The sequence below is a fragment of the Periplaneta americana genome, chromosome 11 (assembly GCF_040183065.1).
Source record: "Periplaneta americana isolate PAMFEO1 chromosome 11, P.americana_PAMFEO1_priV1, whole genome shotgun sequence".
Lineage (NCBI taxonomy): Eukaryota > Metazoa > Arthropoda > Insecta > Blattodea > Blattidae > Periplaneta > Periplaneta americana.
Window position 1 is genome coordinate 9,622,595 of NC_091127.1, and position 12,015 is coordinate 9,634,609.

The 12,015-nt window shown below is 35.1% G+C and overlaps 1 protein-coding gene across 8 annotated transcripts in view; it reads left to right on the plus strand.

Annotated features, from left to right (window-relative positions):
* E(bx) (nucleosome-remodeling factor subunit NURF301 E(bx)) overlaps positions 1-12,015 on the plus strand; it is a 110,133-nt gene that overhangs the window by 29,421 nt on the left and 68,697 nt on the right. For 7 of the 8 annotated variants that reach the window (XM_069838946.1, XM_069838950.1, XM_069838952.1 and 4 more), the window contains exons 7-14: positions 48-155; positions 1,584-1,793; positions 1,929-2,111; positions 4,795-5,165; positions 6,624-6,768; positions 7,051-7,392; positions 8,354-8,538; positions 9,954-10,494. In XM_069838946.1, the coding sequence (XP_069695047.1) occupies positions 48-155; positions 1,584-1,793; positions 1,929-2,111; positions 4,795-5,165; positions 6,624-6,768; positions 7,051-7,392; positions 8,354-8,538; positions 9,954-10,494 (2,085 nt within the window). The remainder of the gene's footprint in view (positions 1-47; positions 156-1,583; positions 1,794-1,928; positions 2,112-4,794; positions 5,166-6,623; positions 6,769-7,050; positions 7,393-8,353; positions 8,539-9,953; positions 10,495-12,015) is intronic. The other variant, XM_069838951.1, reaches the window with a different exon arrangement.

A 12,015-nucleotide genomic window follows, 5' to 3' on the forward strand; every position in this document is an offset into this window, starting at 1 on the left:
TTGTTTTAATCCAAATAAAATAAAATTAATCTTTCTTGTTATTTCAGCTGTCAAAATGTCATCTACAGTTGCGTCTTCAGAATGTGATGAAGAAGAAATGGAACTTGATTCTGATAAAGAAGGGGATGAAGGCAGCACAAAAATTGGAAAAGATGGTAAGAATCTTTGTACCACATTATCTTATTTCTGTAATTATTACATTTATGAATGATAATGCATAGGAGATATGCAGAAAGTGGAAGATTTATTGTTAATGACTTAAATACAAAGCTATTGTACTTCATGCTTACATAATTTGAATCTGGTTGAAGAGTGCAACAAATTTATTCTATTAAATATAGGGTGTTCCATTTAAAGAAGGAAAGCAAACAAATATAATTTTGTGTTAATATGAATTTTTGTATCATTCTGTATAATTTGCCAGTTACTCAAATGGTGTACTTTAGTCAACTCCAACATAAATACATGCATTAAAATATGAAGAGTCCACTGCAAGAATGATGGATGTCACTTTCTTGTCGAAAATGAACCAAGACTGTCAATGCATAGCTTAAGACATATATAATGTACATAGAGAGTTATATGGCATTAACACTGATAGTCATTGTCCAGTAATGATCGGAAAATCACAGTTTAGCTTTGAGCGCTAAGCATTTCAAACTTTCAATTGCTTCTCCTGAAAAATGTGTTCCAAATGATTCCACCATTCTTGCAGTGGACTCTTCATATGCTAAATATGGTAGTGCCCCAGAGGTTATGGAACACAGTGTATATTGACTTTTAGATACTGAATATGAAATAAATCCAATTAATACTTTAGAAGAAATTACTGTACATGACAGATAAAAATAAAGGGATAGTATAGCATAGATCACTTTTCGGTGTTAGAAATGCTGAAAAACTTGAATTCCCGTAAAAAATCTTGAAACTACTTTCTTTTTTTTTTTCCTTCATGACGCGAAAGTAAAAGATATTCGTGCTTCCTTGTATTTTACACAATTTGATTTTATAGTGTTAGTTTTGAGTATTTGATGTGAAAATGTGAAGATGTCTAAGGATTCATTATTGCAATCCTGCTGAATTAAATGTGCTTTTATAAACAGTATGTATGTTACGTTTGAGGGGAGGCAGAGGTGAATATTTCAAAATCCACAAAATTTATCCGATTTGTTTGAAATTGATCATGGATACTAAGTATGTTATTAGTAATGGACATACCAAGTTTCAACTTTCTAAGTACAATAGTTCCGTAAATATTAATAATTTTATAAAACTTTATATTGTTTGATATAAAATGCTCCATGCACCATATTGTAAGAAATTTTCAATATTCCTTTTTATTTATATGTTCAGAGAAGGTATATAAATAATGATAAGTGTTAGTTTATTATGGGAATAATATAGTAATACATTTATCTTGATTTTAATTTCATACTTTTAAGGGCACAAAATCAAAAACTAACATCGGAATATCGAAATAAAGATAATAAAAATGGAAAAAACCAAATTTTCAGTTTTTCTTCAGATTTGTTCGAAAATTTCTCCTCTGCCTCCCCTTAAATGTTTTATTTGTTTTTAAACAGGTAAAAAGCATATCATAGTGACACGATCCAAGACAGGGTCTCTTCAGCCAAGAACATTTAACATGGATGACCTTAAACGTCGTAGTACTGCAATCCTATCCAAGACAGAATTGGAAAAGCTTCAGGGAGATAAGAAGGATAAAGATGCAGACAAAGATGGAACAGATGGGACACGTATTACGAGACTTAAAGCCCAACAGATAGCAACAGGTAACTTAGTAAATCAGTCCTATTGTGTAATAGTTTTCATATGTACAGATTGCGTATATTAACTGTTGGTAGTTTGAGATTGTGACTAAATAATTAGGAAGAAATTTTATGAACTGCTTAAAATATTTTTCCCAGGTACATACATGTTCAAACTTGGAATGGAAAATGCATTCAAGAGTTACGTGAATCAGTACAGTTCAAATATTGCTGCTCTGAATAAAATACAACGCAATGAAGAAAGAGACAAAAAGCGGCATCTCTCCCATAAGTTCTCTCTTACGCAGGCATCGGAATTTAAATGGATAGGATCTTTGTATGGTAAGTTTCTCTATGAAAGTTTTATTTTCTATTTTGCTAGTCTTGTAAAGTATTGGAAAATGAAGTAACTGGACATACATTCAGTGTCTCAGTACAGATACTTAAAAATTACGTTCATGCTAAAACATTATATTTTACAAAATATTTTCAGTGTTTTTGTTTCATTTTAAAAGTTTATGTGAGGAGCACAGATTAAATATCAAATACAATAAAAGCTCCAACAACTGTTGGGGGACATACTTCACCTCACAGACTCTTGAGGTGGACTGTAGTAGTTATATTATGTTGCTTTAATAATAGGAATATTCCCTGTGTTGCCTTGTGAGCGAAAAACTTTAATGAAATGTATTGTAAATTTATTTCAACTCAACAACAATGTAATTTTATTGTCTCAACAATAGGATTTGCTCTCCACACAGTAACACAGTATTCGTTAGTGCACTCCACAGACGACAATGTCAATTTACTTGGACTGTTAACAACAATGAACTGTTAATCTTAACTAATATTCACAAAGCACTATTTACAGCACAGAACTGTCAGTTCTCAGTTCACAGCTCGTTTGTCTTGGCTAGTTCTTCTAGCTCAGTCACACGCGTTCACAGAATCTCGAACCCCAGACCTTCAGAGACGATCTGCTGCACTTCGAACTCAGGTCCCCCCAACTGCGGTCCACTGCACTCGAACTTCGGGCTTCAGGCTCCACAGTTACGGACACAACTCAAATCGCGCTCTGGTCTCGAAGCTGGCTTCACTGCTACACAAGATAGTCTGGCTTGCTCTCCACTGACTTTAACTGCACTGCTTTACTGACTGACTAATCATGAATGTCCCAAGTTCACTCGCGTGCGTAATTTATACTCACACCACAGTTTCTGGAAAGTATGAGTTCTCGATATTTCGACGCGCGTCCAGATAGCACTCCAGAGAAAGCACTCGAACAATCCGGACCCCTCTCCTCTCCGCCGCGATCACTCTTTCCCCTTTCTTCTCTCCGCAAGCACCAGATGCGCGTGCAACCCGCCCAAAACACGGACGACTTAGCCTCTCCTCTGTCGGTCGTGAGATCGAATCTCACGTTGCCATCACAGTATTTATTTGGCTTCAATTTTCATTAGCTTAAAAAATAGATGATGACTAGCAGTGATGAGTTTTGTTGTAAATGAGAAATTACTATATTTTGTCTGGAGACCTTTCATTCGTTTATTTTTACGTGTTGTAAATATATGAAGAGTCCACTGCAAGAATGATGGATGTCGTTTGGAATACATTTTGCAGGAGAAGCAATTGAAAGTTTGAAATGCTTAGCGCTCAAAGCTTCACTGTGATTTTCCGATCATTACTGGACAATGACTATCAGTGTTAATGCCATATAACTCTCTATGTACATTCTATATGTCTTAAGCTATGCATTGACAGTCTTGGTTCATTTTCGACAAGGAAGTGACATCCATCATTCTTGCAGTGGACTCTTCATATGACTTGGGAACAGATTTCTAGTTCTATACCTATTTTGCTTGCTACGTCCTAGACTATGTTATTCAGATATCTCTACGTTTCATGTACACAGGTTCTTCCTTTTAAAATTCTATAGGACCTAAAATGCCTAAATGAACCATAAACTGCTATAAATGCCTAAAACCTATGTTAGTGCCGGAAAAGAGTTTTTTAGTATTTTGAGTGTATTTAAAATAAAAATGCAAGAATCCCAAAAAACTACAAAAATGCTATTTAAAGTTTATAAAGAAACTCTCTTACAGACAGACACTGGTGTGGCAACTTCGTCCCATAGTAGTCTAAGAAGGGGAGGAAAGAAGATTTTACCTAATTTCCTGGAACCAAAGTTCGTTTGAAAAAGTTCATTCTAGCATAAAAGGGGTGATAGGTTGTTCAGGTTATGCGAGAGCTTACAAATTAGTTTTCATGTCAATGCACCCCCATTATGTGAAATGAAACTGACCAATCAGCAATTAGTCTCTTTCACTGATAGAATTTCAGTTTTCAATTCAGTAGCACTCATTGTCAGCACCAATAAATTCCATCTAAAATGGAATATTTACTAAAATTAAAATGGCTAATTGTTAATTTTATATGGACCAGCCTCATGGTCTAGTGGTCAGAGCTTTTGGCTATAGTTCATGAGGTGCCGGGTTCGATTCCCTGTTAGAGCACAGGAATTTTTCCTTAAAGGGGATTATTCCTGTGTTCGTCCATGGTCTGGAATTTAGGTTAAGTTTAGATTTAAGACCTCTCCTGGCACCACATTATCATAATCATCCTATCACATCATCGGGGTAATGTAACTCCACCTTCCAGGCGCCCCAACCTCAGAAGTGGGTTACAACTAAGCCACGGCCAGGAGAGAAGACCAGAAATGTCGAAAAGACAACCTGGTGGCATTGGGGAAAAAAAAAAATGTATATGTAAATATCCTAAATCGGATTTTATGACGTCCTAAAAATCTCTCCTTTTTTAGCACCTAGAAATTCGTTCCTTATATGACATGAGACACCTCAGTTTTATTTTAATTGTAAAGGAAAGTATGCTAACAATTCTTTATTTGTATTCAAATTCAATCATCTTGCTTTCAGTCCACAAAACCTAGGTCTACTGAACATAACTGCTTGCCCACCAAGATTGAGTTGTTTATTCAACATTGTGAACATGTGATTTTTGTTGACAGGGACTCGAGCTTTGTTGGTTAGTACTCTGCGTCAAACAGTTCTGCAACTGGAAAGCAGTATACAGTCGTCTTTCATGCATCCCAACTGGCCACTGCTGCGGAAGCCATGGATCACTGCCGTCAGCGCATGCATCAACCCCCGTGACTTCGCACGCGCACTCATTGTCCTGCAGGCTTGTATCAAGCCTGTTGTATTTGCATCAGTGTGGCACGAAGCACTGGGACACGTCAAGATGCAGCGACTCACTGCTGCAGAACGAGAGGAGAGGAAGCGACTGGACAAGAAAGATAAGAAGGATAAGGAAGAGGAAGAAGAAAGGAATAGATTAACGTACAACTTTGTTAAATATACACTTGGCCTGAAACACCAGGTACATAATGAAGAATTGATTTAAAATGAATGTTGTTGCTTACTATTGGAAATAGTAGAAAGAAACTCTTAGTTTTATGGTAGTAGAACTAATACTTACAGGCAGAGAAAGAAACAGGAAAGAAAATGACAAGAGTTTAGGAATTGAAAAGTATAGGGAAAAAGTGAGAGAGGGGAGGAAATAGGTAGAGATAGGAAAAAGAAAGAGAAAGGTAAATAATTGAGGGACAGGGAATTAATTATGGAAGAGAGAGGGAGAAAGAGTAAGAGAGAGAAAGGAAGTTAGGAGAGACATACAAGAGAGTGGAGAGCAGAATGTATTAGTGTGTTTATATTTTAGTGCTTATGTTAGATCATATTTATAAGCATGCTTTCAGGGACATTCCGTGGTAAGAATAAACATGAGTATATAGTATATACTGGACTTTTTTTTAGTGTATACTCTTGTTAGTAAGAATAAAAACATTTGAGTACCTACTCATTTTTGATTACATACTCATAACATGGAAGCATAGTAGAATATACTCAAGTGACCATCTTGTACAGAATATATACTCATGCTTGATAAGAATAAAAGCTAGTATATTCTCATATTTATAAGTTCGTCCTCATGTTATTCTGAGTGTGGTTTGTAGCAGGCTCAATTCTGAGTATTTGTTGATTTGTGTTCAGTTTAAAGTTAAATAAAAAAAATGGCAGAATTTATGAACGATGTAGTGCCTCATGGAAAAATATAGAAAAAGACGTGAACTTCAGAGGCCTTTAACGCTTCACAAAAGTGAATGTGAAAAAGGTTAAATACGTATTTGTTATTCGTAAAAAAACATAACCTATAAGAATATGAATGGCTATCAAATTATAAAGTTAGATTGTATTGTTAAATATAATTAACAATTACAGTTTATTTTGTAATATTTGAATTGCAAAATGCAATTGTAACTTTAAATTATATATATAACTCTCTATAATAAAAAATAGAATTAGCATGACTGGAATTCTAAAAATGGATTGTAATCTCAATCCAACATCCCGTAATGACGATTTCCCAGTACTATTTTCTTAATTAATTAATTTGTTTGTTTATTTGCTTATTTATTTATAAAAAGCAAAACACAAACCACTACAGCATGCCGATAGCATGTGAAAATCTATAAAAAAAGCTGAGCATCACTGTGCAATGTTGTCAAAGAGGATAGGTAACATGAGTACATACTAACTTTTAAACGATCAAGAAAGCTGTAGAGATGAGTATATATTCGCGTTAGGTAGAATGTCTTTATTCTTACGAGTATGAGTATGCTCTAGTGGTTATGAGTATATAATCACAGGAATTGCTCATACTCAAAAGTATAAACCTTGAGAAAGTACTTAAGCTTTATTCTTACTGCCCATTGTTATGAATGTGTTACATAATCGTGACAAATTATATAATTCATAATATCTGTAATTTTTTTTTAAGGTGTGGAAGCAAAAAGGTGAGGAGTATCGTGTTCATGGTCAGTGGGGCTGGTTGTGGTTGTCAACGTCAAGAAAATTCAAAATTCAGGATTGCCATACGATAGGACTACGAGCAGGTCCTCAAAAAATAATGGTTCAAGTAAAAGGTAAGTGAATGTGATAAAATACACTTTATTTCCTTTCGTGTTATTTTGAATTTACTGTTTTATGTAGAATTTTAACTTTTGATATAGCAAGAATGAACTCTTGCAGTGATGTGAATGAGTAGTCAAAATGTGTAGTTTCATATAGCTGTATTTTTCTATGAAGCAAATAATTTTCAAGACAAATTAATGAAAGTTGTTAATTCTAATATTTTTTTTTTTTGTGATCTATTATGTAGAGTCGTCTGACATTATTTTATAATGTTATGTTCACTTATTTTTCAGATGATAAAGGTATTAAAATTTTAGCAGTTGATCCTAATACGTACAAGTTTTTAATAAAAAAGTGTGCTGAAGATGAAGCAGCTGCAGAAGAAAAAGTGAAGATAGAAGCGAATAGTGAACTTCAGACTGAATCTTTAACTGAGGAAGACTGCAAGAATAAAGTGAAAGAAGAAATTCTGGAGGGCTTGGAGAAGGCAGAAGTCAAGGAAGAGGAAGATGAAGGAGAAGAAAAAGTAGAATCCATAGATACAGAAGTAAAGCGTGAAAAATCTTCCAGTGAAGCAAATGATACAGGGAAGAGTAAGATAAAACAGGAAGCAGCTGCCAAAGGGGATAAAGAAAGTGAGTAGCTATACAATACAATTTTTATCATCATTATATGTGTTCGTGCTTATGAAAAGGTGGGGAGGATTCAAAGTGGTGAATTTTTTATGTCTTTGGTATGATCACATCCTAAGCAGTGAACTATATAAATATTAAAGGCCTGTGTAAACTGAATCATGCTCAAATCACTGTCTATATCTGAAACTAGAAGCCTTCAAGTGGTCTCTTTTCATATGCATGCACACATACACATTCTCCTCTGTCCTATAATTATACATAAAGTTTGATTGTAAATTTGTCTTTGCTTCATTCTGTCTTCACGTGTTTTTTTCAGTCCACACTTCTCTTCACACTTTAATTTATCTTTGTACTCTTTGTAAACATGTTATTCTTTGTTTGCTAGGAAAAAAAAAAATTTCTGTTGAAATTTCTGTGATATGCATTAGTTGTAATATTACAGGAAGGGACTAAGAAAATCAGAATATCACATTATATGATTTTGAAGTTTCACGTGCAGCAGTGAATGTTTTATAATATTAAGGGAATACTGGTCTCAAGAGTTTTGGCCAAAGAACATCCTTCTGTCCAGCATAGAAATTTAAATGCTGGAATGTTCTGTATTGAGCTCTAAACAGTAGTTCTTATTTAATTCATTTTGATATTTCTGTACCATCTTCCCTTCTTAGGGGGCTGGTTCAAACAAGCTACATTTTGTTGCTGCTACAAATGTCACTGATCACAGCTTCACCTGATAGTTGTTGTTAAGCTTGACAGCTTCAAATGGCATATGTGTGTGTGTGTGTGTGTATGTATATATATATATATATATATATATATATATATATATATATCTATATCGTTCATGTGTGCACACAGGTGTGTGTGCGTGTGTGCAGTTTTTTTTTTTTTAGAATGATTTTATTCATCATATTAGAATGCATACATATATTTCCATACAAAACTGCAGGTATTTTTTCAGGTTCTTTGAAACACTTGAAAGTGTATCCTCCGATTTCTAAGTTTGAAGAAATTGATATCACTAAGGCTCTGACTTCTCCTGGACGACTGCACTATCCAAAGATAGCAAAGAAATCTCGTCTGGATGAGTTCCTCACTCGACGGACACATTTGAAGGTCCTAGAAGAAAGAAGACTCGCTCAGAGTGTATGTATTGTTGTTTATATTCTTAATATATTACAGTAATTGAAGTTGTTTCTATCTTATGTCTGTTGCACATGACCAGCTGTGATATTGCAATAGTTGAAGTTCAGCTTTGTCGTTAAGCTATGGTAATGGGTTCAAATCCCAGAAAACCCTCGAGAAATGCATCAGCGACCTTTCCACAGTGAGTGTGTAACTGTTTGCTGTGCTGTTGCACAATTTGGAATAATAGAGCCATGCTTTTTGAGGAAGAAGAATGCACAGTCACTGTTTCAGGAGCGTATAGCTTGTGAGGGCAAGTATTTGGACAATATTATCTTTAAAACAAAGTGATGTCAAAATGGCAAACATTCTTCTGTAAGATGGTAAAATTAAATTTTGAATAGGATCTATGTTGCTCTTGTTATTTATGTTTCTAATCAGGGATATCATTCTGCTGGGCCCTGTATAATTATGTCTCTTATATTTGCAACTGGTGTCAAGTACCTATCGTTAGTTAAAAATATTATTTTTATTTTATTTTGTAATACAAGATATTAGCCTGTGAATTCTGCTGATCGTTGTTCCTGCAATAACTCTATGTGCAAACTATAAAATTTTTCAGTAGGAAGAAAAAACACATTTATTCATCCTATGGCAGGCCTTGCAGTATATATTGACTACACCCCACCTCTGGCTACTAGCAACAGGCATCTATAATTAACACCGATCAAAATACCCCTCATTTCTCGTGAAAAACAACAACTGAATGGACTATAGTGGACTTTATGTTGTCAGCAAACAGCTGAATACATTACTGTACTCCAACCACGAGAAAGTCTTTGGGGACTGAGACGAAGCAGAGTAATGCTGTGAATGAATGTTGATGTCATAAGATGTCATAAGGTCACACATGTGGGTACTCGTATTTGTATTGGCTAGCTCTCACAGCACAAACAATAACATTGATACACACACATATTGATACTACCCTAGTTACAAAATTAGGTCACTGTTAATCTCCTGGTCTTTTAATCTCTCCATACAGGAGATAACATATGCAGGAGAGCGCATGGTTTTTAAACTGACGTTATAACGGTAATATTATCTATCTACTTCGCTCCAATAGATGATGCAATAGTAAGCACATTCCTTTCACGGTTGATCTGGTTGGAGAACAGTAAGAAGATTGATTTCATCCTATGGCAGCCGTACATAGGAGATAGTGAATCCTTACATTACTGAAAGAAAGAAATATAATTACATATAGGAGATTTTATTATTTGCTGTATCACTATTTAAGTTGTTTAATAGAGCAAAAATCTGAAAATCAATAAATATATCACATCGGAGTTATTGCAGGAACACCGATGATATACTGTTATACAATTAAGATGCTTTTAGTTGTTTTCTTGTAATTACAATTTTTTTTTTTTCAGGCAAACAAGAATTTGAGCAGAAGTACTTCTGAGGGTGAAAATGGGAAAACAACTCCTGACGGAGAAGGTGATGTTGACGTCGAAAATGAAGAGAGTGATGACGCAGAAGGTGAAGGAGGATCATCTGCTGAAAATTTGTTACCCTCTTTATTTTTGGGGAAATTGTGTGTCGCTAACAATGGTAATAATGCTGCAGGGCCAAACAAAGACATGCTCAATTCCATCACTCGACGAATTACAGCCATACGCCAGCAGTATGGAAAACTGACACGGCTGGGTCATGGCTTGTCGTGCTACTCCCAGCACTGTAACATGACTGCGCCGCAAGTTCCTGGCTCCACTGCCAGCCTCACCACCTCGTGCTACTCGCCGCTCTGCCTGCAGAAGTCACGAGTGCGTCGAGAACTTCTCATTCTCCTCCGGAAGGTCAACAGTCATTCAAATAACAACAGCTTGCTGACATCTGCCATACCTCCTGTGAAGACTGTTGGAACTACACCAACTACGCAGAAAGTACAGAACAAGGACTCTACAGCAGAAGGTATGTATTGTTAACAGGCTTGAGCAGTTAAAATTCAATTGGCTCTGAATCATTTGAAGTAAAAATATTTGATTTTCGTGTTGAACTGGAAAATGTTTTCATTATACATACAGTAGAACTTTTTAACGAATCTCTGAGGAATTACTTTTTTTCCATAAAAGGGGTCCAGACATGTGGAGTAACGGTTAGCGTGTCTAGCCACGAAACTAGGTTGGCCGGGTTCCCGGTCGGAGCAAATTTCCTGGTTGAGGTTTTTCTGGGGTTTTCCCTCAACCCAATATGAGCAAATGGTGGGTAACTTTCGGTGTTGGACCCCGGACTTATTTCACCGGTATTATCACTTTCATCTCATTCAGACGCTAAATAACCTAAGCTGTTGATGAAGCGTCGTAAAAGACCTAAAATAAAATAAAAAACCATAAAAGGAGGTTTACGTAAAATGAGAAGGAAATGCTAAAATTACGGTACTGACATGCGTGTTCTGTACTAGACATTATAATCATCTAATTAGACCTACAATTATTATTTACAATACGTTACATTGTAATATTTTTTAACTCTTCAAATGGTGAGGCACAAATGAAGGGTACACGGGAAAAACGAACAATGTTACAATGCTGTTAAGGGTGATGTCATTATGTAATTCGCTGTATTACTACAAACAATAGTGTTATTTTTACCAAAAGTGCTAAAGGAGAATTAAAACCATAGATACATTCATCATTTCCTTCATTTCAAGTAGAAACATCAATAAATTTTGCAGTAATATACTGAAATAGATCACTGTCTCACCTTTAATGGAAATGTGACATTGTTCGTTTTTCCCTATGTACCCTTCAAATGTTTTTCCATTTGGTTAAACCCGAACCACACTGAAACTTGGTATTGAAAATTTCTTTTTTGCCTTATGCAGTAGTGTTATTTGAGGATTAACATCGACATTCCTTATTATTTTCACTTGCTTTCTGATAGTTAATTTCTTCCCTTTAGTTGCTATTATAATGATGTATGAACACCATAAACTAACAAAAAAATACTTTGAAACAGAATCCACACAACTCTCAAGAACAAAGCAAGCAAAGCAACCAGTTTGTGAAAGCAATGCAAAGCAAGACCATAAAGAATGGTAAAGAATATTGCCGGTGGCATTGTATTACAATCGGCTGAGATGCACTATTGAATATGCCAGTACTATTGATTATTGAAATTAGAGTCGATATCTCAGGCTTCATAAAACCCACTTGAAAAGTACTCCTTAAAAGCTAGATTTTCCTTAAATCGGGTCTCCTTAAAAGCACATTTTACTTTATTTGCATGTGGTCACTCTCATGTGCTTGTTCCTTGCAAATAATAATAATTTTATTCTTCATTAATATTTTCTACAGAACAGATGCATAATGAAGTAAATTGTTGTCAAATTCACAATTTATGAAGACTTCTCTTGTTACTGGTGGAAATTATATAAACTTCGTGTTTCAACCAGATTCATGTGTACTGTGACACTTAAAAAGTAATATTAGG